This window comes from Eretmochelys imbricata, chromosome 1 (assembly GCF_965152235.1).
Source record: "Eretmochelys imbricata isolate rEreImb1 chromosome 1, rEreImb1.hap1, whole genome shotgun sequence".
Classification (NCBI taxonomy): Eukaryota; Metazoa; Chordata; order Testudines; family Cheloniidae; genus Eretmochelys; species Eretmochelys imbricata.
Genome location: NC_135572.1, coordinates 344,280,232 through 344,305,822, shown reverse-complemented (window position 1 = coordinate 344,305,822; position 25,591 = coordinate 344,280,232). Strand labels below are relative to the sequence as shown.

At 42.1% G+C, this 25,591-nt stretch overlaps 1 protein-coding gene across 1 annotated transcript in view; it reads right to left on the bottom strand.

Moving 5' to 3' along the window:
- FAM107B (family with sequence similarity 107 member B) overlaps nucleotides 1–25,591 on the bottom strand; it is an 83,145-nt gene that overhangs the window by 2,058 nt on the left and 55,496 nt on the right. Inside the window, exons 2-3 of the mRNA XM_077836329.1 lie at nucleotides 10,229–10,412; nucleotides 2,432–2,585 (exon numbers count right to left, since the gene is read on the bottom strand). Coding sequence (XP_077692455.1) covers nucleotides 2,432–2,585; nucleotides 10,229–10,356 — 282 coding nt within the window. The 5' untranslated portion in view covers nucleotides 10,357–10,412. The remainder of the gene's footprint in view (nucleotides 1–2,431; nucleotides 2,586–10,228; nucleotides 10,413–25,591) is intronic.

Genomic DNA, 25,591 nt, shown 5'->3' with positions numbered 1-25,591 from the left:
GCTTATCTTGAGTGGAAGAAGAGTAAAACAACAGTTCCCCCAACCCCATCTGTTGCAGACATTTTGAGTGTCCAATTACGAACATTTTTAAAGCACGTGGCGTTCCTGCCCATACATGGCAGCGGTCAAAAAACATTAGGGCATGTAGTTGCTTACTGTGCACCATGAGGTGTGGTCATATAGTGCTAGTAAAGAAACTCTGTTTATGAATTGCTTTGAACAACAATTACTCTGGAAGTCCTGAGTGCAAACCTATGAGCCAGTAGGCAGGAAGAAGCAACTCTCCGGAAAGCGAACAGTAAATACAGTCCTGAGAGGAATTGTTCATTTGAATATATTAGGGTCTTCCTGATGATTAATGTGGACCACATACCACTCAAACAAGCTCTCCTTTTTCTGGCTCTGTGACAAGGGACTCATCTGATTATAATAAAGAATGGCTCCATTCCACAATGAATTATTTTGTCAATTGATGTCACTTCACTCCTGCCACACATGCAGAGTCGCAACACTATTTGCTATGGGCAGGTTTTCCCTGTTGCAACAGGATTTATTTTTCCAGATTTAACTTGAGCCAATCAAGGACATTTTAGGGAGCTTCCAAGTAGTGATTGTTTTGAGACTGGGCTCTTCATGGGGGCGAGGATTTTAAAAAACAGAATCTCTCACCCCCCAAAATTTCTAATTTCTAAATTTTTTGTATGGGGCTTGGAATATAATTAATTAATATTTAGCTAGACAATTAGCAGGATTAATTGTATTTTAATTATGATAATTTTTAACTGATTTTTTTATTTAAATGGATTTTTTAAATTAAAAAAATAATGCTTTTGAGTAAGTTATTTCGTTGTTTGAAGGCACGTTGGTGTGTGTTGGATTGTCTTAATGCAAACAACAAACCTCGTTAAGGAACACACAGACCTTTGGCTGGCCCTTTGCATCAGAGTGAAATTTCACCACAAGAGAGAGTCAAACCTGATTTAAAAACTGCAATGGATGATGAATCCACTACATCCCTAGATATGTTGTTCCAAAGGTTAATCACACTCATTGTTAAAAACTGGCACCTTATTGCTAGTCTGAATTTGTCTAGCTTCGGCATCCATTATGACTTTTTTTGCTGGGTTAAAGAGCCGTCTACTATCAGAAATCTCTTCCTCATATAGGTACTTGTAAACCATGATTAAATCACCTCTTAACCTTTTCTTGGATCAACTAAATAGAATGACTTGTGGCACCTTAGAGACTAACAAATTTATCTGAGCATAAGCTTTCACGAGCTACATCCGATGAAGTGAGCTGTAGCTCACGAAAGCTTATGCTCAAATAAATTTGTTAGTCCCTAAAGTGCCACAAGTCCTCCTTTTCTTTTTGTGGATATAGACTAAAATGGCTGCTACTCTGAAACCTGTAAATAGAATGAGAGCAGCTCACTTTAAGGCGTATTTTCCAGATATCAAATCCCGCTTGTAGCTATTTTCTAAACCTTTCCAATTTTTCAACATTCCATTTTGAAGTGTGGGCACCAGAACTGGACACAGGATTCCAGTAATGGTCATGTTACAATGTATACACAAGCAATGCCACTCTCCTACTCCTACTTGAGATACTCTTGTTTATACATCCAAGAATCCCATTAGTTACATCACTGCATTGGGAGCTCATGTTCAACTAGTTTTCTACCATGACCCCTAAGTCCTTTTCAGAGTCACGGCTTTCCAGGAGACATTCCTCCATCTTATAAATGTGACCTACATTCTTTGTTCCTAGATGTGTGACCTTGCATTTGGCTGTGTTAAAAGCGAATACACGATAACACTGCATGCCTTTAAAACAAACGTTTGTTAAGGGAGGGGTAGGAAGGATGGTCTAGTGGATAGAGCACTGGGCTGAGAATCAGGACTCTGGGTTCAGTTCCAGGCTCAGTCATGCACTTCCCTAAGCGAGCTGCTTAGGCTTGGTGTACACTTAAAAGTTTTGCTGGCATAGCTATATTGGCTTGAGATGGGATTTTTTTTTTGCAGCATAGCTATGCCAGCAAAACCCGCAGCGTAGATGAAGTTAAACTGGCATAAAAGTGTATATGCTGGTATAGCCTACTTTACTTGTTTTACTGATATATACTATACCAGCAAAATCACTTCTGTTCTGCGTCTATATGCTGTACTACAGCTATGAATCCTCATACGGTAGGCAGGCCTTAACCTATCCTGAGTCTCAGTTCTCTATCTGTACAATGGGGATAATACTTCTACCTCACAGGAATGTTGCGAGGATAAAATCCATTAAGGATTGTTTAGTTGCACACAGAGAACACACAAATACTTACATAGACAGAAGGCTCCTGTAATTCCCCCATCAATCCCAGTCCATTCTAATCTCTAGCCCAGTGATCTTCTCCGCCTATTCTTAACGCCATTGCCTTTCTCACCTGCTCCAGCTTCTGCTGTCGTTTCATTAACTCTATTTCCAGGTCTGATTTCTTCTTTTGCGCTTCCTCTTCCTTTTGTTGTTTAATAACTTGATCTCGTTTCCTTTTCTCCATCACCTTTTGCAACTCTGGTTTATTCTGAGGTGCAAGACCCCTTTGGGGAAAAAATCAGAGATAGAGCTTTTAATAAATTGTATATTCGCACAGAAACGTATGCACGTCTCCCTCAGATTAAGATAAATATCTCTGTATTAATATGCAACAGTATTAACCTAACAAATGAACAAAAGTTAGAGAGGAGTGCCGCATTACCACTAAAAACATCTCCTTTTAATATACATATCAGTTTTCCTCTTGACTAATTCACACTCTCAGCGGTAATCTTCACGGAGCTCTCTCCATTTCAGAGGAAATCATGTAACAATGGTCACATGTCAAGTCAGGGACAGAGCTAGGAACAGAACTTGGGACTCCTGCCTCCCTGTTTTAACTAACAGACCACACAGATTTTATCCAGTCAGCTCTGCATAGAACGGTCTGTCCAGAGGCGTCTGTGACAGTGGAGCTGAACGTTTTTCCCCATCTGGACTTTTTGTCACATTACTCTTGGGAATTGCGGTTTCTGCCATTTTCTCAACATTTGGGAGTTTTACATGTTGGTGGCTGTGACGGTCAACAGTTGAACCATTTTCACTGAAAACATTGAGAGCTCCCACGTGAAAGCCAGAGCTCCATGGGAAGCTAAAAGAGAGCAGACCTCCGCAACAACATTGCGATCGCGCCAGAGACCAGAGTAGCCAATTCCCAACAAGAAGCTTCAGTACTTCCTGGAAAAGATATAGGGATTTGATTGCTTAAAACCTGCCAAAGGATTTTGGTGTTTACTCCCTTCCTCCCAATCCCAGAAAAGAATTAAAAATGTAGCAGCCCCTATCTCTCTCTCTTAGTAAAACTCTGCACCACAGGCATACTTCACTTCACTAGAAACAAATGAGGTTCTAAAATTAAATACTGCTGCTAATCAAAATGACAATTATAGCAGTGTGGATATTGCGGGCAGCACAGCTCTTCGTGTAATAGGATATTCCTCTACACAAGAAAAGAAAAATTCCAGACTACATTAAGGTGCTTTATGCTTTTATAAACCTTAAAGGGAAAAAGCAGATTTAATTCAGGGCAGCCTAAACATGCTTTAGATTAAAAGCGTAAGAAAGGAAACTCCAAGTGTCTCTCAATGCCTTTAAATGTTTTGGTGCTAGAAGTTAGTCTTTGATGTTTAATCCCATTAACACAAAATAGGACGCACACACACCAAACTGCCAACTTTCTCTAATCCGCTTGGCCTCTGTGCAATGTATCCATTTCATTGGAGAGCTATTATACTGTGTACAGGATTCATTTAGCTTTAGATAGCTGACCCCTGGCATTTGGGAGAATTTCAGCATTAGATACGCAAAAGGACCCTTCCCTCTTCATGTCCCCCGTCAATATCTTATCACACTAAATACAAAAGGAAGAACATTCAGAACTAGGCAGGAAGATTAATACGTGGAAATCTAGGCAGTTTGGATGTCATAAAGCGATGACACTCCTGTCTCTCCTACATGGAGAAATGTCTCAGTCAGTCTAATAAAGACTGTTTGGCTGTTCATGGTATTTGAAACCACAAGTTAATTCTGAGCTACGCTGTTCCCCTTCAATTTCCTGTGTCACCCGCCCATCTCTTACCTTAGGAATAGCTACATCTGAGACATTCATCCAACAGCTGTGCCTTGTATTTGCAAACACACTGCAGGGTGAGGGAGATACTATTATGTGCTCAGTCAATATGACATGGGTGCCATAAACATTGTACGTAGAAAGTTTGATAAACAGATATAGACAGAAAGGAGCAAGGACAATAAAAGAGAGTGGGCTCTGAAACTTTGTCATCCTGCCCCCTTAAAGCAATGGACAAAGTTAAATGTTCCTGAGCAATGGATGCGAAGTGAAGAGCCTCCCCTCTATCAATGTGATCTTGCTGTGGAAGGAGCAGGATTCCAAATATCACACTCATTAAACCTCAGGATGCTGATCAAATGGAATGTACTGGACAAATGCAAAATATTAAGATAATATTTAAATGAACAGGGCCGATCCACTGAAAAACACTTATATACTGTGTTCTAAAATGACTGAGGATACCCATTCATGTTCAGGTTTTTTCCACTACTTCTAAAAAACGATCATTAAAAAAACTGTCATTTCGTCATACTAATTTTATATTGATATAGTGGGTATATATGTAACATTTTGTAATTAACATTAAAATTATGTAAAGTGTGTGTGTATATGTGTTTATATACACACACACACGCATATGTGTGTGTATATATACATATTATACACACACACACACTTTAAAACCATACTCCAAAGCATGTAGTCTTCTGCAATTGTGAGAATACATTTCTGATTTTAGAAAAATCCATGCTCCCAGGCAAAGCCAACTGAGATATTTACTCATTACAAACAAAAAGGAAAATATATAGGGATTGGAATGCTTAAAACCTGCCAAAGGATTTTGGTGTTTACCCCCTTTCCTCCCAGTCCCAGAAAAGAATTCAAAACCTCTCAAACTAAGGATATGAATCCAAAACTTGGCTGGGACTTGGACAATACTCTAACGTAGAAGAGCTTTATAATCAGAGAGTCATGCCAACACTGGCCAAAGACCCCAAGCAATGGTACCCACAGCAGTCCTATAATCTAAAACAATCTACTTGAACCCATTCCAGATCCTCTGGAGTTGACATATCCATGAACGTCATTGACAAAGACAGGAATGAAGAACAAATTATCAGACAAAAATCCTAGCTGTCTGTAACCATATCAATTTACCTGACCATGGATTATCTATAACTGTGACATACTGGGGCACAATCCTGACTAATGAGTAGCTGTGTCAGCCCTGCCCTGTAACCGGGGTTTCCTGAAGCCTCCAACCTGGACTGCTCACAAAAAGCCTCCTGCATGCAAGTCACTCGCAGCTGTGTCTATGTGTACTGCAGCCAACCAGCCACATGGTGGCTTTTACCAGCCTTGGTTATGCTGCAGAGTGATTCCCCGCACCCCAACCCCATCCCCATCCCAGATCTTCTCCCCGTAATTTAGATCCTGTACTCCTCAGCCCTTTCCTGGACAGTACAAATATAATAAGTCTGTTATTCCAAAATGGAAGAATGTACCTTTTTATTATTTTAAATAGAGTACCCAGACACTCCAATTTAAACACACTGGATTATATAAAACAGTAAACCAAGTTTATTAACTACAAAGAGATAGCTTTTGAGTGAGTACAAGTAATGAGGCATCAAAGTCAAAAATGGTTGCAAGAAAAATAAAGATAAAATGCTTACTGATGCCTAATTTAACAAACTATATTAGGTTCAAAGCAAAGTTTTCTCACCACATGCTTTCAGCATTCAGGACCTCTCCCCCTAGAATCCAACAGCTGCTTCCTGTGTCTTTTCAGGTGCAGAGAATGAGGGAGAATGGGCCGGGGTGTGTGTGTGTCTTGGTGCATTTGCCCCTGTTTTTATAGTTTCAGTTCCCCTCTTGAAAAAACATTTCCAGCTGGGAGCAAGATGTGGAGAAAAAACTCCATGCTGTTTCTTGCTAAGATGTAGCCTTCTTTTTTTTTTTTTTTGCCCCTGTCCCCTTTCCCGCCAGTGAACTGCCACTTAGCAGGTAATGATGCACTAGCCTTGTTGACACCTTGCTGAGGCATCAGCTCGCCCTTGGTCTCTAAGGAAGTGGTTTGGCCACTCCCCAGACTGATCTGGAAAACATTCTTTTAGTCACGATTTCAGCTTACGTTTATAACTTCACATCTAACGCTGCTACCTGCATTTTGCCATGACATTATTGATCAGCAAATTATGATAAATGATACCACACAAGGCATACCATGTACAAAGATTATTACAACAGCTTGTGGAAACAGCAGGGGTATATTCTGACACAGCAACTAAAAACAATCCTTTTTTCATCTCTCAAGGAGTTGGGGTCCAAGTCTACAAACCTTTACTCATGCGAGTAGTTCTTATTGACCCAAGTAGCAATGACCTTTCACCTGCTTGTACATACTTACTCCTGGGGGAATTCTACAGAACTGTGCATGCACAGAATTCACGGCCCCTGCAGATTTCTTTGCTTCCCCACAGAAAAATGACTTCTGACATGGAAGCATAGGGAAGCCGCAAAAGCCGTCATGCACTTCTCCCCAGCAATGCAGGCACGTCATTTCAGGCACCCGGAGAAGTTGCCGGAGAGGTAATTCATCACTGGGGCGGGGGAAGCAGAGCAGGGGATACCCTGCCTGGACTGGGAGCAGGGGGTGACAGAACTTTCTTTTCTCTGGAAGGAGTGGTTGGGACTGGGGTGGGGTCTGGTGGTGGGTCAGATCTATCCCCAGAAACTTCCTCAGCTGCAGGAAGCTCCGCACCCCCTCCACCGCTTTCTGCCCCCATTGCTCCTCAGCTGCAGGGGGGAGGGGTCACTGTACAGGGAGCTGCGTCCCAGTCTGTCCAACTCCTGTGCATCCGGATCCCACCATACCCAGATCTTCCCAACCAAGCCTCATTCACCCTGCACTGAGAACCCCCACACCAAAGCCCCCCTGCACCCAGACACTTCCGCCGAGCCACATCCTCCCCGCACCTGGACCCCTCCCTTGCATCTGGGCCCCCACCCCTGCATCCAGACACCCATCCCCGTTGAGCTCGCTACCCCTATCCCCGCTGCACCTGGACCACTCCAACAAGCCGCCCACACCCAGATCCCCACACTACTGAGCCCCAACCAGCTGCACTCAGACCCCGACCCCACCAAGCCCCACTTCCCCAGCAACTGGACCCCCATGATGAACCTCTCACACCCACGCCTCTCCGCCAAACCCCCTCTCAAGCCCCAACCACCTTCAATTGAACCCCCCTGCAAAGTCCCATTCCCCCTGCACTGGGAACTCCCCAATGAGCCCCTGTGCATACAGATCCTCTCCATACCCAGACCCCTCACTGAGCTGCCCGCATCCAGATTGCCTCACACAGAACCTTCTCACCCGACACTTGGATCTTGCTGGGCTGAGCCTGACTGCCCCACACCTGGATCAGGGGCCCGGGCTGGGTATATGTCCAAGACTCTGTCCCTCTTGCTTGCTATTTTAGCGTGTCTGGCATGGAGGGACAGGGCCCCAGAGTATTTCTGGGGCAGGCCCAGCCCTTGCCCTGAATCAGGGTCGGATGCAGCCTCACTGCCAAGTCCATGTTGCGGGGTGGAGGAGGTTGGGGGGAAAGGGGGCAAGATTGCAGGGTGATCTCCCACCTCTGTGCAGCCAGTGGCCTGTGCTCCCCACTGCCATGCTGGAACATCCACATTTATTTACTGACAAATAAAATATGTAGAATTTTAAATATTGTGCACAGAATTTTTAATTTTTTGGTGAAGAATTCCCCAGGAGTAATATACTGAAACTTTCACAAACACTCCTGCAAGGTCGGCAGGTATAATTTCCAATTAACAGATGTGAAAACTGAGGTTAAATGGTTTGCCCAAGGCTGCAGAGCTAATAAGTGTCCTCGTTAAGAACATACCAGTTGCCAGGTCTCTGTGTTAAAGCTCAGACCAGGGATTTTACTAATACATCAATGAAAAAGAAGGGAGTCAAGTTGGAAACATTAGTTAATCTGACACAGCATGGACTGAACAGCACAAGAGGATACCAAGTTTCTCAGCAAAGTATTGGCAAAGGGATATCGTCTCCAATTGGCCAAATCTTTAATACCATTTAAATTGACAATTCTTTCAAGTAATCTGGCTCATTTTACAGTCTGGTTGTGTGCATTATTTTTAAATTTTTCAAAATTATTCCCCTCCATTGCTGACTAATTTAAAACAGAATCCAAGCTAACTTTGAGCTGAGTCCTGGGCCTACAGATGTCAATAGAATCAGGATCTGAGCCCTTAGCTCTTAAGCAGTACATAAACAAAGCAGCATGCTTTGTATCATCTACCAGCATGAAGGAAGTAACACTTGCATAATGTATAGTAATACATATGTATCAGGAAAGCAGATGCCAAATATACACCTAACTTAGTTGTAAAGAAGACTATAGAACTGATGAGAAATTTTATCTTCAATAATAAATGTGACCTAAAGGTATCTTTATAAATAAAGAGTCAGGCTGGAAGTGGCAAAAACCAGCAGTAGCGTTTTTCCAACCGTGCCCACAACTCAAACTCTGCCTACTTGTGAGGCCAAATGAAATGCCATTTACAGCAGATTTTGCAGCACTTCATGATATGATCAAGCTTCTTCTTTACTGTGATCTCTGATCAGCCGTGAGACAGCTAATGAATTACCATCACTAGGTTCCAAGTCATCATCCCATTGAGATAAATGGGGCAAGCTTGCACTTTTCTCAGAAATATATTGTTCTAGGCTGTTTGTAGAGTGAATCAGTTTATGGCTATGTCTACCGTGGTAAGTCGACCTACGCTACGCAACTCCAGCTACGTGAATAATGTAGCTGGAGTCGAGGTACCTTAGGTCGAGTTACCGCAGGGGGTCGATGGGAGAAAATCTCCTGTCAACTTACCTTACTCTTCCTGTTGGGGGTAGAGTAAAGGGGTCAACTGGAGAGCGATCTGCAGTCGATTTGGCGGGTCTATACTAGACCCGCCCTATGTATATACAGTTCAGATTCTGAAGATTATCTAAGGGCTTGTATACATGGCCCCACAGTTCAGACTACGGGGGTGTGAATTGCAACGCACACCAGTGTGCTGCATTGTAACTCCCCAGTGTGAATGCAGTAAGCACAAACTAAAAAGGTACCTAGCATAGACATAGACTAAGAAATATTTTTGGACAGAGTCTGTCCTACATATTTGCACACCACCTAGCACAACAAGACGCAACCTGGTTGAGGTTTTTAGGTGCTACTGCAATATAAATATTTATTTATTAATTAAATTAATAATAATAATAATAAATATTTTAAAAAAGAAACACAAGATTAGGTTCTGGAACACAAGATACAGCTACCAAGGAAAAAGGACTAGTCAACTCAATCCAGCACACTCCTGAAATAGAATTAAATGCTATGGGTAGCAATTGTAATTTAGGGTTTGTCTACACAAACTTTTAGTTTGAAGCAAACTGGGGTGTGAATGAACCCTGCACTAGCCCGCTGCAGACTCATTGTTCCCTGTGGACCCTGCCGCTGTGCATTAACAGGTCATTAGTTCACTTTGATCTAGTCTCATTTCAAAGGTGACTACATCAAACTGAACTAATGACCTGTTAATGTGCAGCAGCAGGGTCCACACAAGGAAGCAAGCGAGTGTGGAGTCAATTCACACCCCAGCTTTCTGCAAATTTAATGTTTGTGAAGACAAGCCCTAAGTCTTCCCAACACTGAATCTTTAGAGCTACGTAAAATATTAGTCAGGTTTTGGGTAGTGAGACACTTTGGCCAGGTCTACACTACAGACCTAAATCCGTACAACTACATTGGTATGGGGTGTGAAAAATCCACCCCCTCAAACGACATAGTTATACCAAGCTCACCCCTGCTGTAGACAGCGCTGTTGATGGGAGAAGCTACCGCCTCTCGGTAAGCTCTCCCATCTGCGTAATAGCGTCTTCACCAAAGCACGACAGCAGCACAGCGACATCGGTGCAGCCGTGCTGCTGTATCGCTGTACATGAAGACGAGCCCTTTGATTACGGAGTAAAAGTTCAGTCAAATTCACCTTTTCTGGTTCATAAGGAGCTCTCTGTGAAGGTCCTGATGATTCCGGGATGATTTCACAGGATTGATTAGTTTCTGAGGTCTAATTAGTTCAGGGTTCTCTTCATCTATGTAGTCTGGTTCAGCCATGATATTTCTTGGAATAAGATATGGATCTTTGAGTTCAGTGTCCTCACTCAAGTTCTCTGTAAAACACAAGGAACAATCACGTTAAAACAACATTTAAAGACCTTTTTTCATAAAGGAATACAGAATTGGTGGCTGTGTCCACACAGCTAAAATATGTTATGTTGGTAACATTTACCTTTTTATATATAGATAGATATAGATACATTTGACAGTAAGTACAGACAAGGCTCTAGAGCAGTTTACTTTAGCTTCTTAATTTTTCCTAAAAATCACAGTATTCTTGGGTGGATGGGAGACTGAGGAACAATTTCCTCCTCAAAATTCTTCAGGCTATGGACTTCAATAAACTAGACCTTCTTAGTTATCAAATCTTAACACTGAGGACTAAGTTCAGCAAAATAACTAAGCACATGCCTAAACTCAAGCATGTGAATTGTCCCATTGACTTTAATGAGACTTCTCATATGCTTAAGTCTGTTTTGCTTCATTGGGACCTAAGAGCATAACCTCAGTATCTTGTAGTTCTGAAAAAAAAGAAAATTAATACATTGAGTCCATTAGGATTTCATTTCCCACTACCAGTAACCCCATTTAATAACGACAGTGGAAAATATGATCTCTCTTAAGTACGTCCAGTATTGTAATGAAGCACTACTAACCAATGGAATCATGTGTTTTAACAAATCATTTTACCCTCTTTTTTTTGTTTGTTGTTACTTAGAAAAAAGAATAATTTAATTTGGAAAATATTTCCCAAAATGCACAATGAGAATTCACATCTTGATTACAGTTAGATTTTGAATAAAACATCCAAACTTTGACCTGGGAACTTTAACAATTAAGGGCCATATTTTTAGCTTGTGTAAATCGGCACAGCTCCAGTGATTTGAGTCAATGAAACTACATTGAATTCACATTTACGTCAAGCTGTAAAAAGCGTACTCTTATCATACATAAATCACAATAAAAGAGAGATTTCTATTAGCAGCTAATCCACAAATAAGTTTTGAAATTATCTGTTTGCAGCATTTAATATCTAGTTACATTTATTAATTACGTTTATTAGCAGTCATACCACACAGAACTCCTGCACCTGAAATTAAACATTTTGAGCCAAATTCTGCCTTCATTTACTATCACGGAGCCCCACCAGTAGAAGGTGGCACACTACAACTAAACACTCACAGGAGACAACCAACAACTCATTTCAAAGACAAAAAATGCCTCACAGCATGCTGTGTTTCAGAGATAAACTGATATGACGTTGCATAAAAAAATACAGACCTTGATCCTCATGGTTGATGGAACAGCTGAACATTGCAGACCTTTTAATATAGAGCTACTGAGAGAAACTCAAAGACCTCTTCGTTTTTTTCCAGAGCGAAAACTGAATCCACGCTTTAACCAAATCTGAACTGTGATCTCCCTTACTTTGTTACTCAGTGGAGTACAAAACCAGCAGTTTCACTCCAGTTAATCATTAGACAGGGACTGTTTACTTACTCCCATATAAAAGAGCTCAGAGCTTGGGTCCCACATCTGTTCTACGGGCCCAATCCAAAGCCCTCTGGAGTCAATGGAAAGAATCCCAAATCCATTGGCTTTAATGACCTTTAGGTCAGGTTTTTTTGTTATGCCAGTAACATTCCCAAAGCATAGAGGTGAGTGTGGTATAGAGGGAGACCACAGATCCAGAGTACTGCCATATTTTTTTCAATGGAGTCAATGGAATTACTCTGCATTTCTACCTCTGAAATAAATCAGGCCCTTTGGCGTCTCCATTTTAATAATTTATCTGAATCATACAATTTCTTCCCTTACCCATCACACATCAGCTGTGGACTTCACTGGAACTACTCCTGGGAGTACCTGTTCTCCACGGTAAGAGGTTCACTCTAGGCCTTAGCCTGTTAACCCTTCAAGGCAGGGACTTTGTTTTTGTAGGCATGTGCCCTGTGACGAACTCAATAGCCCCCCAATCCTGGTTAGGACCTTTGGGTGCTAATGTAAATATCAGACTTGGCTCAAGACTTGGCTATTACAGGGTTCAAGACATGTCATGAAAATCTTTTATCGACATCAAAAATACAGAGATGTTTAAAAAAAACAAAACAAAACCCACCACTTCTCCCCATTTTTTAATGCATCTTTATCATCACAGGGTTATCAACATTTTCTCATATGCTGCGACTAACAATTTATCGCATGTCTCTCAGTATATTATCAAGTTGCCACATACAAAATAAAAAGGTACATTTCTGACTGGAAGGACCATACTGTGCACCCCACCATTGGTTTATGCCAGGGTCCATTCTCTTTATTGCAGCCTTTGAACAGACTCTGCTACACAGCTTTATACCTGTTTGTTTTTAAGGGACAGGACAATTCAGATTCTCTCAGCGTTAACACAAGGTCTGTCAGCTCAAACAGAATCAAATATGTACAATGCAGGCTTATTATAGGTGGAGGGTAAACATATTGTATTTTTAAAAGCATTTATGATCACAAAAATAAACCAGCAACACACATTGCCGCTTTCACACAGAGATAGCCAATGCAGAATTACCTACAGCAGGTACACCACAACTGTGGGATCATTTTTGTAACACAAGAGCCCCGGGAAATAGAATATGAATCAGTCTCTTTGTCTGGGAATGTTTGATAAAGCATTTTGCAGAACGTAAGTCTACTTTGGAAGGCATCAGAAAGGATCCGTCTGAAATTTCATAGGGTTTATTTTAAATATTGCTCAAATACTGTTCTCCATTTCTTTTTTAAAAACATATAAAAAAGATTTATCCACCATTGTAATCTTGATCATTTGTGTCAGGAATTGAGGTCTCCCTTTGTAAAAAGAACGACTGGTGACAGACTTGAGTTGATAACAGCTTGCTCAGGAGCTGAAAATCTGGCCACAAGGCCCTTTTGGTTTTTAGTTTTGTCTAAAATTTGCCAGGAACTTACCAGTGTTTATTCCAAATTTTTTAAAAAGAGTGAAAACGTAACAAAAATCACAAATAAAGGGCAGCAGGAGGGGGGAGGTGCCCGGTACACACGACATAGCCCTTAGGAAACCACCTGCTCCTTGTCGGTGGTCGGGTGGTCTCAGCTGCCAGACCTTGCTCCCTGCCTGTTTCGCTCCCTGCTGTTGCGGGTGGGGGGCGGGGAAGGAATAGAGGTCCTAGCTCACCAATATTCAGGTAGAAGAAAAACAACAAAACCAGTTGTCATAAATATAAAGGGAAGGGTAACCACTTTTCTGTATACAGTGCTATAAAATCCCTCCTGGCCAGAGGCAAAATCCTTTTACCTGTAAAGGGTTAAGAACCTCAGATAACCTGGCTGGCACCTGACCCAAAATGACCAGTGAGGGGACAAGATACTTTCAAATCTGGAGTGGGGGGGGAAAGGCTTTTGACTGTCTGTGTGATACCTTTGCCGGGAACAGATCAAGGATGCAAGGCCTCCAACTCCTGAAAAGTTAGTAAGTAATCTAGCTAGAAAATGCATTAGGTTTTCTTTGTTTTGGCTTGTGAAATTTGCTGTGCTGGAGGAAATGTGTATTCCTGTTTTTGTGTCTTTTTGTAACTTAAGGTTTTGCCTAGAGGGATTCTCTGTGTTTTGAATCTGACTGCCTGTAAGATTATCTTCCATTCTGATCTTACAGAGTTGTTCTCTTACCTTTTTTTGTTCTTCTAATAAAGTTCTGTTTTTTAAGAATCTGATTGGGGTTTTTGGGTGTTAAAAATCCAAGGCTGGTCTGTGCTCATCTTGTTTATTCTCAAGCCTCCCCAGGAAAGGGGGTGTAAGGGCTTGGGGGGATATTTTGGGGAAACTGGAACTCCAAGTGGTCCTTTCCCTGTTCTTTGTCTAAATCACTAGGTGGTGGCAGCATACTGTTCAAAGACAAGGCGAAGTTTGTGCCTTGGGAAAGTTTTTAACTTAAGCTAATAAAAATAAGCTTAGGGGGATCTTTCATAGAATCATAGAATATCAGGGTTGGAAGAGACCTCAGGAGGTCATCTAGTCCAACCCCCTGCTCAAAGCAGGACCAATCCCCAACTAAATCATCCCAGCCAGGGCTTTGTCAAGCCTGACCTTAAAAATATTTAAGGAGGGAGATTCCACCACCTCCCTAGGTAACAGATTCCAGTGTTTCACCACCCTCCTAGAGAAAAAGTTTTTCCTAATATCCAACCTAAACCTCCCCCACTGCAACTTGAGACCATTACTCCTTCTTCTGTCATCAGCTACCACTGAGAACAGTCTAGATCCCTCCTCTTTGGAACCCCCTTTCAGGTAGTTGAAAGCAGCTATCAAATCCCCACTCATTCTTCTCTTCCGCAGACTAAACAATCCCATTCCCTTCAGCCTCTCCTCGTAAGTCATGTGTTCCAGTCCCCAAATCATTTTTGTTGCCCTCCGCTGGACTCTTTCCAATTTTCCCACATCCTTCTTGTAGTGTGGGGCCCAAAACTGGACACAGTACTCCAGATGAGGCCTCACCAATGTCGAATAGAGGGGAACGATCACGTCCCTCGATCTGCTGGCAATGCCCCTACCTATACATCCCAAAATGCCATTGGCCTTCTTGGCAACAAGGGCACACTGTTGACTCATATCCAGCTTCTCGTCCACTGTAACCCCTAGGTCCTTTTCTGCAGAACTGCTGCCGAGCCATTCGGTCCCTAGTCTGTAGCGGTGCATGGGATTCTTCCGTCCTAAGTGCAGGACTCTGCACTTGTCCTTGTTGAACCTCATCAGATTTCTTTTGGCCCAATCCTCCAATTTGTCTAGGTCCCTCTGTATCCTATCCCTATCCTCCAGCGTATCTACCTCTCCTCCCAGTTTAGGGTCACCTGCAAATTTGCTGGGGGTGCAATCTACACCATCCTCCGGATCATTTATGAAGATATTGAACAAAACCGGCCCCAGGACCGACCCTTGGGGCACTCCACTTGATACCAGCTGCCAACTAAACATGGAGCCATTGATCACTACCCGTTGAGCCCGAAATCTAGCCAGCTTTCTATCCACCTTATAGTCCATTCATCCAGCCCATACTTCAACTTGCTGGCACGAATACTGTGGGAGACCGTGTCAAAAGCTTTGCTAAAGTCAAGGAACAACACGTCCACCGCTTTCCCCTCATCCACAGAGCCAGTTATCTCGTCAAAGAAGGCAATTAGATTAGTCAGGCATGACTTGCCCTTGGTGAATGCATGCTGACTGTTCCTGATCACTTTCCTCTCCTCTAAGTGCTTCAGAATTGATTCCTGGAGGACCTGCTCCATGATTTTTCCAGGGACTGAGGTGAGGCTGACTGGCCTGTAGTTCCCAGGATCCTCCTTCTTCCCTTTTTTAAAGATGGGCACTACATTAGCCTTTTTCCAGTCGTCCGGGACTTCCCCGGATTGCCATGAGTTTTCAAAGATAATGGCCAATGGCTCTGCAATCACATCCGCCAACTCCTTTGGCACTCTCCATAGCAGCGCATCCGGCCCCATGGACTTGTGCTCGTCCAGCTTTTCTAAATAGTCCCGAACCACTTCTTTCTCCACAGAGGGCTGGTTACCTCCTCCCCATGCTGTGCTGCCCAGTGCAGTAGTCTGGGAGCTGACCTTGTTCGTGAAGACAGAGGCAAAAAAAGCATTGAGTACATTAGCTTTTTCCACATCCTTTGTCACTAGGTTGCCTCCCTCATTCAGTAAGGGGCCCACACTTTCCTTGACTTTCTTCTTGTTGCTAACATACCTGAAGAAACCCTTCTTGTTACTCTTAACATCTCTTGCTAGCTGCAACTCCAGGTGTGATTTGGCCTTCCTGATTTCACTCCTGCATCCCCAAGCAATATTTTTGTACTCTTCCCTCGTCATTTGTCCAATCTTCCACTTCTTGTAAGCTTTTTTGTGTTCAAGATCAGCAAGGATTTCACTGTTAAGCCAAGTTAGTCGCCTGCCATATTTACTATTCTTTCTACACATTGGGATGGTTTGTCCCTGTAACCTCAATGACGATTCTTTAAAATACAGCCAGCTCTCCTGGACTCCTTTCCCCCTCATGTTATTCTCCCAGGGGATCCTGCCCATCAGTTCCCGGAGGGAGTCAAAGTCTGCTTTTCTGAAGTCCAGGGTCCGTATTCTGCTGCTCTCCTTTCTTCCCTGTGTCAGGATCCTGAACTCGACCATCTCATCGTCACTGCCTCCCAGGTTCCCATCCACTTTAGCTTCCCCTACTAATTCTTCCCGGTTTGTGAGCAGCAGATCAAGAAGAGCTCTGCCCCTAGTTGGTTCCTCCAGCACTTGCACCAGGAAATTGTCCCCTACCCTTTCCAAAGACTTCCTGGATTGTCTGTGCACCGCTGTATTACTCTCCCAGCAGATATTAGGGTGATTGAAGTCTCCCATGAGAACCAGGGCCTGCGATCTAGTAACTTCCGTTAGTTGCCGGAAGAAAGCCTCGTCCCCACATCTGTACCCTAGAGTTCAGAGTGGGGAAGGAACCCTGACACTAGTAAAGCCCAAATACTGACTTTTTCAAAACACACACATTTTTTGGAGAAGAACTAGTAACAAAACAAAGGACCTTAGCTGTCAATTACTCCAGCTGGGATTTCCAACTGGACATAAGGAAGCGAGACACCCAACTCCCATTCAAGTCATTCCCTTTGGTGCCTTTGCAAAATCCCAGCCTTAATCACAAACTGTGGGCCCAATCCTGCATTTCCCTACACAATGATTATTAATATTAATTATTTGTACTATCATAGCGCCTAGGAGCCACAGCCATGGACTAGGAACCCGTCGTGCGAGGTGCTGTATGAACATGGAACAAAAAGTCAGTCCCTACGCCAAAGAGGTTACAATCTAAGTAAATAAATAATCAGTGACAATATTTGAGCAGAACTAACATGATTTCCATTCATACATTCACAATGTATTATCCCCATTTCACAGATGGAAAAACTGAGGCACAGAAGCAATTTGCCCAATGTCACACAGCGACACAGTGGCAGAACTGGGAGTAGAACCAAACTCTGGCTCAGATGAATTCAGACTACTCCCACATTGATAAAATCCTTTCTCAAGTCACAACATGCACACAATTAATGTCCCAACAAAAATGCCTCCATTGCACAACACTAGATTAAATGTTCACCAAACGCTTATCTACAGCATGTAAACTAGTCAGTAAATACACTTGCTCAGTTTAGAAACGTACCAGTACTACATACAGTAATCATTTCCTTTTCCTACTGCTTTTCAACCTAATACACTCTCTCTCCCCTGAACAAGTAGCAAAAACAGATTTCAATTACTTTTCCCATATTGTTCATTTTACTTGAATATTCTTAGTTGTAGGGCAGGCGGGTCTTCTTGATGACACCGATATATAACACTTTAGATCTCACTGGAAGCAATGAAAGGGGTTTTTTTGTTTCGTTTTTTTCCTCTCACTAGGTTTCTTCCCCATTTTGTCCTTAAAAAGTTTAAGTACACATAACTGTCTTTGTCTGCATTAGCTTGTAAAAGACTGAGCCATTGTCTGGGGCCATACAATTCTCACTGACTGCACATGCCATTTACCAGTAGTGGAAAAGCAGAACTGAATATGGAATCTTGCTAATATGCAGATTACTAAAGGCAAATTCCTAGACACATAGAGGGCTTGAGTATTTTACCAGACAACAGCCAGAGGACTAAACTTATTAGCCAAAAATTAATACCCTGGTAACAAAGCATAGCCTACAACCAGTATGTGGTGAAGGGAGGAAAGTGCTCTGTTCTTGTTAGTTTCCCAGCTGTCCATGGAATTCTGAACAGCAGCAATAAAAACTGCCAAGACACTGATCAGTTTTCATATTGTTGCAATTATTTCCCAGGTGTGTGCCAACAGTTTCTTTAAAATATGTAAAATTCCCTATTTAAAAAGAAAATAAATTTCAGTTTCTAGTCCTCAGGATTGAGAAAAAACCTTCCATAAGTGAAGTGAATGTAAAAGGATGCAGCATTATCTTCCTGAGTCTACACACAGGTGCCTCTGCTGCTGCAAACAGCTTTGTCAAGCTGCAGCAAAATGAAAGCCGAATAGCGCCCTGTCAGTTTTCACTGCTGCTATTCAGAACCCTAATGGGCAGCAGTGAAACTTACGAAGAATCATGTTAAACATTTTAGGTTGGTATTTTCTTGAGGGATGGTTTGGATATAGAGAAGCTAGGGCCTAACATTAAAAATTTCCCAAGCCCTGTTCTTGAGGGATATAGAAAAGCAGCTTAGGTCCTAAAGACCTTTTGTCTTTTATACAAAAGTCTCTGAAGCAAAGAGAGTCCTTGTACAAAGCTAGTATTTGGATATCCCAGATAGGTGTCATGGCTTCAGTTCTGTAGCAGTACTGTGTGGGTTTTGGTACAAAGAATTAAACACAAATATTTTGTTTTGCAAGCATTTGAGAGGCTCCACTAAATTTCTGTTAGCAGTATTTAAATCTACTGCTGGTGCATAGTTCACTTCACTATACTATTGGTACCTTAATTCAAGGCTAAGAAACCTTTTATACAGATGTTGGACATGTTTGGCTGAGTTTGAAACTCTGGGCCAAAGCAGTAGCATATTAGTTTTCTCAGTGTATTTTGTAACAAGCTGCCCCAGCAGCAACATAAAAGCACTTATCTGCTGTGTCTAGTACTGCAGACGGGGGTTTGGCAGAATTCAATTTTTTTTTTTTTTTTTTTTATAATTCCGACAGATAATATATCAATGTTTATTTTTAGATGTTTATTGACGTTTTCACAATAGTGGGAAATTATGGGGGCATCAGACAATGGGGGAATTAGACAATGGTTATTTAATAACAGCAGATGTTGAGATTCAAAAAGTTAAAGTTTTATAACCATTAAAGCACAAATTGTCAATGACATGTCAAAATATACAAAGTAAATATCCTTAAATCAAACTCTAATAAATTCTCAAACAGCATTTTTCTTACTTTTCCTATCTCTAAATTTCTATCATCATCAATGGAAATATTTTTTCATTGGTGTGTGTGTATGTGTGTGCAGTGAAATTGATGTTTATTGATATTTACTGATAAAAATCTAATTCTTCCAAGTCTATGTATACAAGTAGATTCACATGAATTTTGTATGCACCCCTTATTTACCATGGGTGTACTCTAGATCAATTTAATATGCCATACTAAACAGAAACAAAAAAGTTTTGACTTTTCAAACATAGCAGCATGGATATTTGGGTATCCAAATAGCCAAGGAAAATGTCTACCTCATACTAAAGCCATATGCTAAAATGATCCAATCAGCTACAAATTTTATATTTTCAGAGGTATGAAAGCTATTTTCAGAGTCATTCAAAGCTATCCTATCAGCACTTCAGTAAATCAGAAGTCAGGACCAGATCCTGCCTGTTTCCATTGAACTCAATGGGAGTTTTGCCAATAAATTGAGCAGAATCAGAAGCGATCCATTAATCTTTATTATTTTATACATGCAGATAGAACACTATGGTCTGAGAACTTACAAACTGAATTGTGGAGAGTCTATCCATAAATACACTCCAGTGTACATTTTTGGTTTTAAATGTTCTTCATATTACACATTTTATTGTGTTTACACTAGGATTTTTTGGCAAGGTCTACCGGTGTTAGCAACAGTGCGAGCATTAGCATAAAAAGGGCTACAGGTCACCACTAGCATTTTTAACAGCGTCATCTGACCCTTCTCCAAGGCAGGTCTTTATAACATGGCAGCTGCAGGAGTCTTCACTACACTAGTGTTCCTACTGGTTCTTGCAACAATGGGAAATGTATGCCAAAACACCCTAGTGGTCACAAGCCCCTTGGGAAGTCTCAATATTTTGCTTTAATTGCTTTACAGTGGAAAACACCTTAAATGTGGTGTTTTCCTAACAGAACTAATATAGAATTTGAATTTCAAAATTTTCTTGAGAGAACAAAAACACTATAAATGTATGCATATGGAGCATTTACACATTTTAAGTTGTGCACACAATTATCTCCAGCTGTGAAAGCAGAGGCAGAGTTGAGGCCCCTTTTAAAAAAAAAAAAAAAAAATCAAGGCCTATACATATATATCAATAAATAATAAACTTATCCAGGCCTCAGAGTGTTACACTGAAGCAAGCAACTAGGACTATTCACTTAATTTTTAGTTTTTGCCTAGATAAACTTTGAAATCAATCTTGCCCAGAAGCGTTCACTCAATCGCTTAATGTCTCCGGACGTGAAATTTTATTCTTTAAAGAGCTTGAACATCTGTTCTGAGCATACTATAACCCATCAAACACTATTTTTGAAAGGCTTACATTTTTAGATCTTTAAAACTACTGCATAGACTTGTGGTTTGTAACAAGTAACCTTAAAGCAGTCTTTTAGGAGAAATATGATTCCACTCTCACTTTCTGCTTTCCAGGGGCATTAGAATGAAAATACTTCAGCATGCCTCTGATCAGAAGTTACATAACTAGCGCAGCCTTGCACAGCCACTCTTGGGTGGAAAAGGCCGCTTAAATCCATGCTGCACAAGTTTTCCCACTTCCCTTCCGAACTGTGCACATTGTTCGCGTGTATCAACTAAGCACCACTATAATTTTTTTTTAAAATATCTGTTCATGAGGAATTCAAGAGATCCCAGATAAGGAATGTTCATATTAACTCCCCTTTAAGAACTAACTCTCCAGTTACTGTTCGTTCTCTTTCTAATCTAGGGAAAGAGTTCTCATACTTTACCCACCTGGGATCCCAAAACCAGCCGTGATTTATTAGCCTGACTCTTAATCCAAGAATCCTTTGGGGGTCCCATGGGATTATGGGATTTAGGTCAAGGCAAGAATCAGACATTTGTTTTGGGGGACGGGAGGGCGGGTGGTGCTGGCAAGAGGCGGGTTCTGGTGCTGCTGGCTGGGAGCTGTGGTAGAGAGAGGTAAATGATGTGTCAGTGCCCGATCGTGCTCTTGTTCTAGGCATGTGCCATTTAAAGATGGCAAGAATTTTGGCTCTAGATTATAAAAGGCAAGGGTCAGGGACCTTGTGGCCATTACCTGTCCCTATGGCATACACAAGGAATACATAAGGCATACATAGGGATACACCTATGGCAGTACATAAATGATAAACATATTGTAGTGATTGTTTTAATAGTCTCATAGTAATACACTACCACATATGCTATTTACACCAGGTGAAGGGCACACTTTTGGCACAGGTCTAGGAATCTGGAGACCTGGCTTCTGTTCCTGGCTCCAACTCAGACTTCCTAGGTGACCTTGAGCAAATCACAGAACCTCTGCGTGTCTCCATTTTTCCATCTGCAAAATGGGGATAATTTAGCTATCTCCCAGGAGCATTGGAAGCTCAACTTCACTATTGTTTGCAAAGCATTTCAAAATACTCTGATGGAAGGAGCAATCCAAGTATAATGTATTATACAAGGTTGTGTGTGAGTGTTTCAGTGTAAAGCACTAGACTGGTCAAAGATGCTATAACACATGAATGAAAAACTGTTTTCATATGGATGGATATTTTTTTCTGGAAAGCTAAATCCGCTTGTAGCGAGTGGGAAAGAACAAGCAGTACCTATATAGTCCACTGAGTCATTAAGACTGTTAACGTCCTCCTTCCAGAATGCAGTATCACCCTATATGCTTGTACTCCAGAGCAATTTGTGGAAAACTTTTTACCCAGTCTTGGTTGGAGTTAGACACTCCTCCTTCATAGGTTATTTAACAGTTGGCAAGCAGTGGACAGCCCTTGGTAGGAGGAGTTCTACCTTCCCAGTCATTCCACCCAAGATTTGCGCTTACACACCAAGCGTAAGTTGGCAAGATAATCAGCTTTCAGCGTATTCATGATTCTATTTGTGGCCAGTTTATAATCTAGGGCAGTGGTTCTCAAACTTTTTTTTCCACAGACCACTTGAAAATTGCTGAGGGTCTCGGCAGACCACTTAATGATATTTCCAAATGCTGTTTGCACCATTAGCTAACTATTGTAAAGCACTTTGGATAAAAGCACTATATAAAGAAAAACATAATAAAAAACTTTTTTTGTTCTACAAATAAAAGCACACAACTCATATTTTAATATCAATAGTCTTTCCTTTCTAATGCAATGGATGTGTCCTCTCTCCCCCTCCATGGCAGCCCCTGAGCTGGGGCTTGGGGGGAAAGGGGGGTCTCTCCTGCCACAGCAGCCCCCGAGCTGGGGCCCGGGGGGGGAGGGGGGTCTCCCCCTGGCAGCTGCAGCCCTGGAGCTGGAGCAAGTTGCCTCTTTTTCTGGCCACTGCGGCCCTGCACATCCCAAAATCCCCCCACTGCCCCCTCCCACGAACCCCCTATTTCCCCAAGGTCACCACCTCACCTTACATGAACGTCTTCTCCAGGGTCCAGGCACCTAATTAGTTCACGGCTTCACTAATTAGGTGGGTGGCCCTTCATTCTCTCGTGTGTGGCCACCCAGGCACGCACCTTAGAGGGAACTATGTGTGAAGCACCTGAATGGAGCTCACGGGCCACAGTTTGAGAACCTCTGATCTAGAATAAGAGATAGTTTATGGTGAATCTAACATCAGGGAAAGGAGGGAACTGGTACAAGGTGAGCCCAGCAGGGTGGTATATAGAGTTTAAAGTCAGAAGGAGACCGTTACATCGTCTAGTCTGACTTCCTGTGTATCACAAACCATTAATTTTCACCCAGATTCCCCTATATTAAGACCAAAGACTATTTAGTGTTAGAAAGTAAGTGGTTTTCAATGCCAGGGGACAGCAAAGGTAGCAAATCTGGAATATCTGGATCTCTACCATACCCAGAACAGCCCGACATAAAACTTCCCTTAGACTAGGAGTAACCACCTAACTCTTCGTCCATGGCATATAGATTTGAAAGCCCTGGTTACTGTGTTGAGAGAAGGCAGTAATAAAGAGCCCATTGTTTTAACATTGTGTTTAAATGCAAATAGTTATGGTTAATTATTGTTAATCTCGTCTCTAAAACAGCTGCAGTCTTTCCCCCTGGAATCGCAAGCTATGTGATAATGGGAGATAGGAAGTATGAACTTGAAAGTTGTGAGCCTGGTAAGTGATGTGAAATTAGGCCAGCCATGCCTGAGACAAACTCCATAACATTATCTTGGAATGTTTTGTTGATTAGAATGGTATTGAATGGGGTTAGCTGGAGACCAGTGTTAAACCTAAGAAATAAGATACTACTAACAGCATTTAATGGATTCATTAATCAGCTACCTGCCAAGAGACTACAAACCTGATCCTATTCCCATTGGTGACAACAGCAAGGCTACCAGTGATTTAAGTGGTGCAGGATCCAGTCCTAAGGCTATGTCTACACTACCGCGGTAAGTCGAGATACACTACGCAACTCCAGCTATGTGAATAACGTAGCTGGAGTTGATGTACCTTAGGTCAAGTTACTGCGGGGTCTACACCACAGGGGGTCCCATTGACTTACCTTACTCTTCTCGTTGGGGGTAGAGTACAGGGGTTAACTAGAGAGCGATCTGCTAGATCTACTAGATTCACTAGACCCTATAAATTGACCACCGGTGGATCGATCTCAGAGGGTCAATCCCTGCTGTAGCGTAGACATAGCCTAAGATACTGCAATAATGTTGGGGATTTGGAATCCAGAAAGCAGCAGGCATTGCTAGCTACAACTACTTCTGTTGTGACTTGAGTGGGTATTAAACTAGTTAAACCACTCAAAACCTCCAGGAAATCCAATTAAATATTTAAAGTTTGTTTCCCCAACCCGCTCAAAATACTACAGTGACTGTAACATCAACCGAACACAGATGGAGCAGCCAGAATAGGCAATATCTGCTTAAAGATGTTTGCATTGGAAGGTTTACGGACACCCAAAGGAAGAAGAACAGACTAAACGTGGCAGTGTTTGCGTCTTCAATTGCCACCACATTAGTGCTTCTCGCTTCATATTCATAAGCTAGCATCTCTTTTTCGAACACCACCAGACTCATTCTACATCCCAGTGCTTCCAAGAGAAAATCAATCAGATATATTGAGGGATATGCTGGATAAATGAACCTCCTTGGGTCTGAACAATTCCCAACAGAGCAGTTACACTGAGGAGTGAACCACAGTTCTGTAATCTGCATGGAATAACAATGGGCAGCAACAGACACATGGCTCTGAGAATTTTTACACTTTCCAAAGACACTGGGAAGGGTTGGTGGACAGACACTGTATTTAGTTCTCCTAAAGGTTTCACACTGTGGCTGCAAGATCCTATGGAAAACTCAGAATTGCTGCTTCAGAGGGTGAAGAGGTGAATTATAAGATATACATAGTTACATTCCTGCTTAGAATTATAGTTAAAGGAAGCTGCTAGATTAAAATGGTGAAAAGCTCCAGTCACAAATAGCATTGTTGAATTGGGGGCAGGGAAGGGAAGAAGGAAGAATATCCCTTCCAGGATGTAATGAGCCAGATTTCCATACTAGAGGAGTTGTTCAAACTGTAGGGTAGACTGAGGTGGAATCAAAGGTGCAGAAGAGACACTAGCACCATTAATTAATACTTATTACAGCAGCACTTGGAGACTCCTGGGGGTCATATTGTGCATGCCAGGCACGGTACATACACATAGTAAGAGACAGGTCCTGCTCCACAGAGCAAATAGTCCAAATTGACAAAATAGATAAAAAGGTGTGTGTGGGGGGGGGGGCGGCGGGAAGGCGCAGAAAAGTGAAGAGACTTGCCCATGACCTCTCAGCCGGTCAATGATAATACCACCTAGCTATTATACAGAGCTTTTCATCAGTAGCCCTCAAAACCCTTGAGAAAAGATAAGTATCATTAGCTCCATTTTACATATGGGAAAACTGAGGCACAGGGAAGGTATGTGACTTGCCCAAGGTCTCCCCACATACAACAATGGCACAGCTGGGAACAGAACCCAGCTCTCCTAATTCCCTGTCCAGTGCCCAATCCACTAACCAATGCTGACTCTCAATAGAGACTGACGAGAATCAAATCAGGCTATAAAGGCTCAGGTACACCTTTTGGCTTCGATTTTCTGCCTCTTTAGAAATACGTTTATCAATTTCTCTACGTCCTTTATATTAAGGGTAACACCATGGTCTTGTCGGTGTTCAAACCTATATATGGGACAGCCTTGTGGGGGCGGGGGGGGGAAGAGAACATGCTGGGGACAAGGGAACAATCTGATCCTA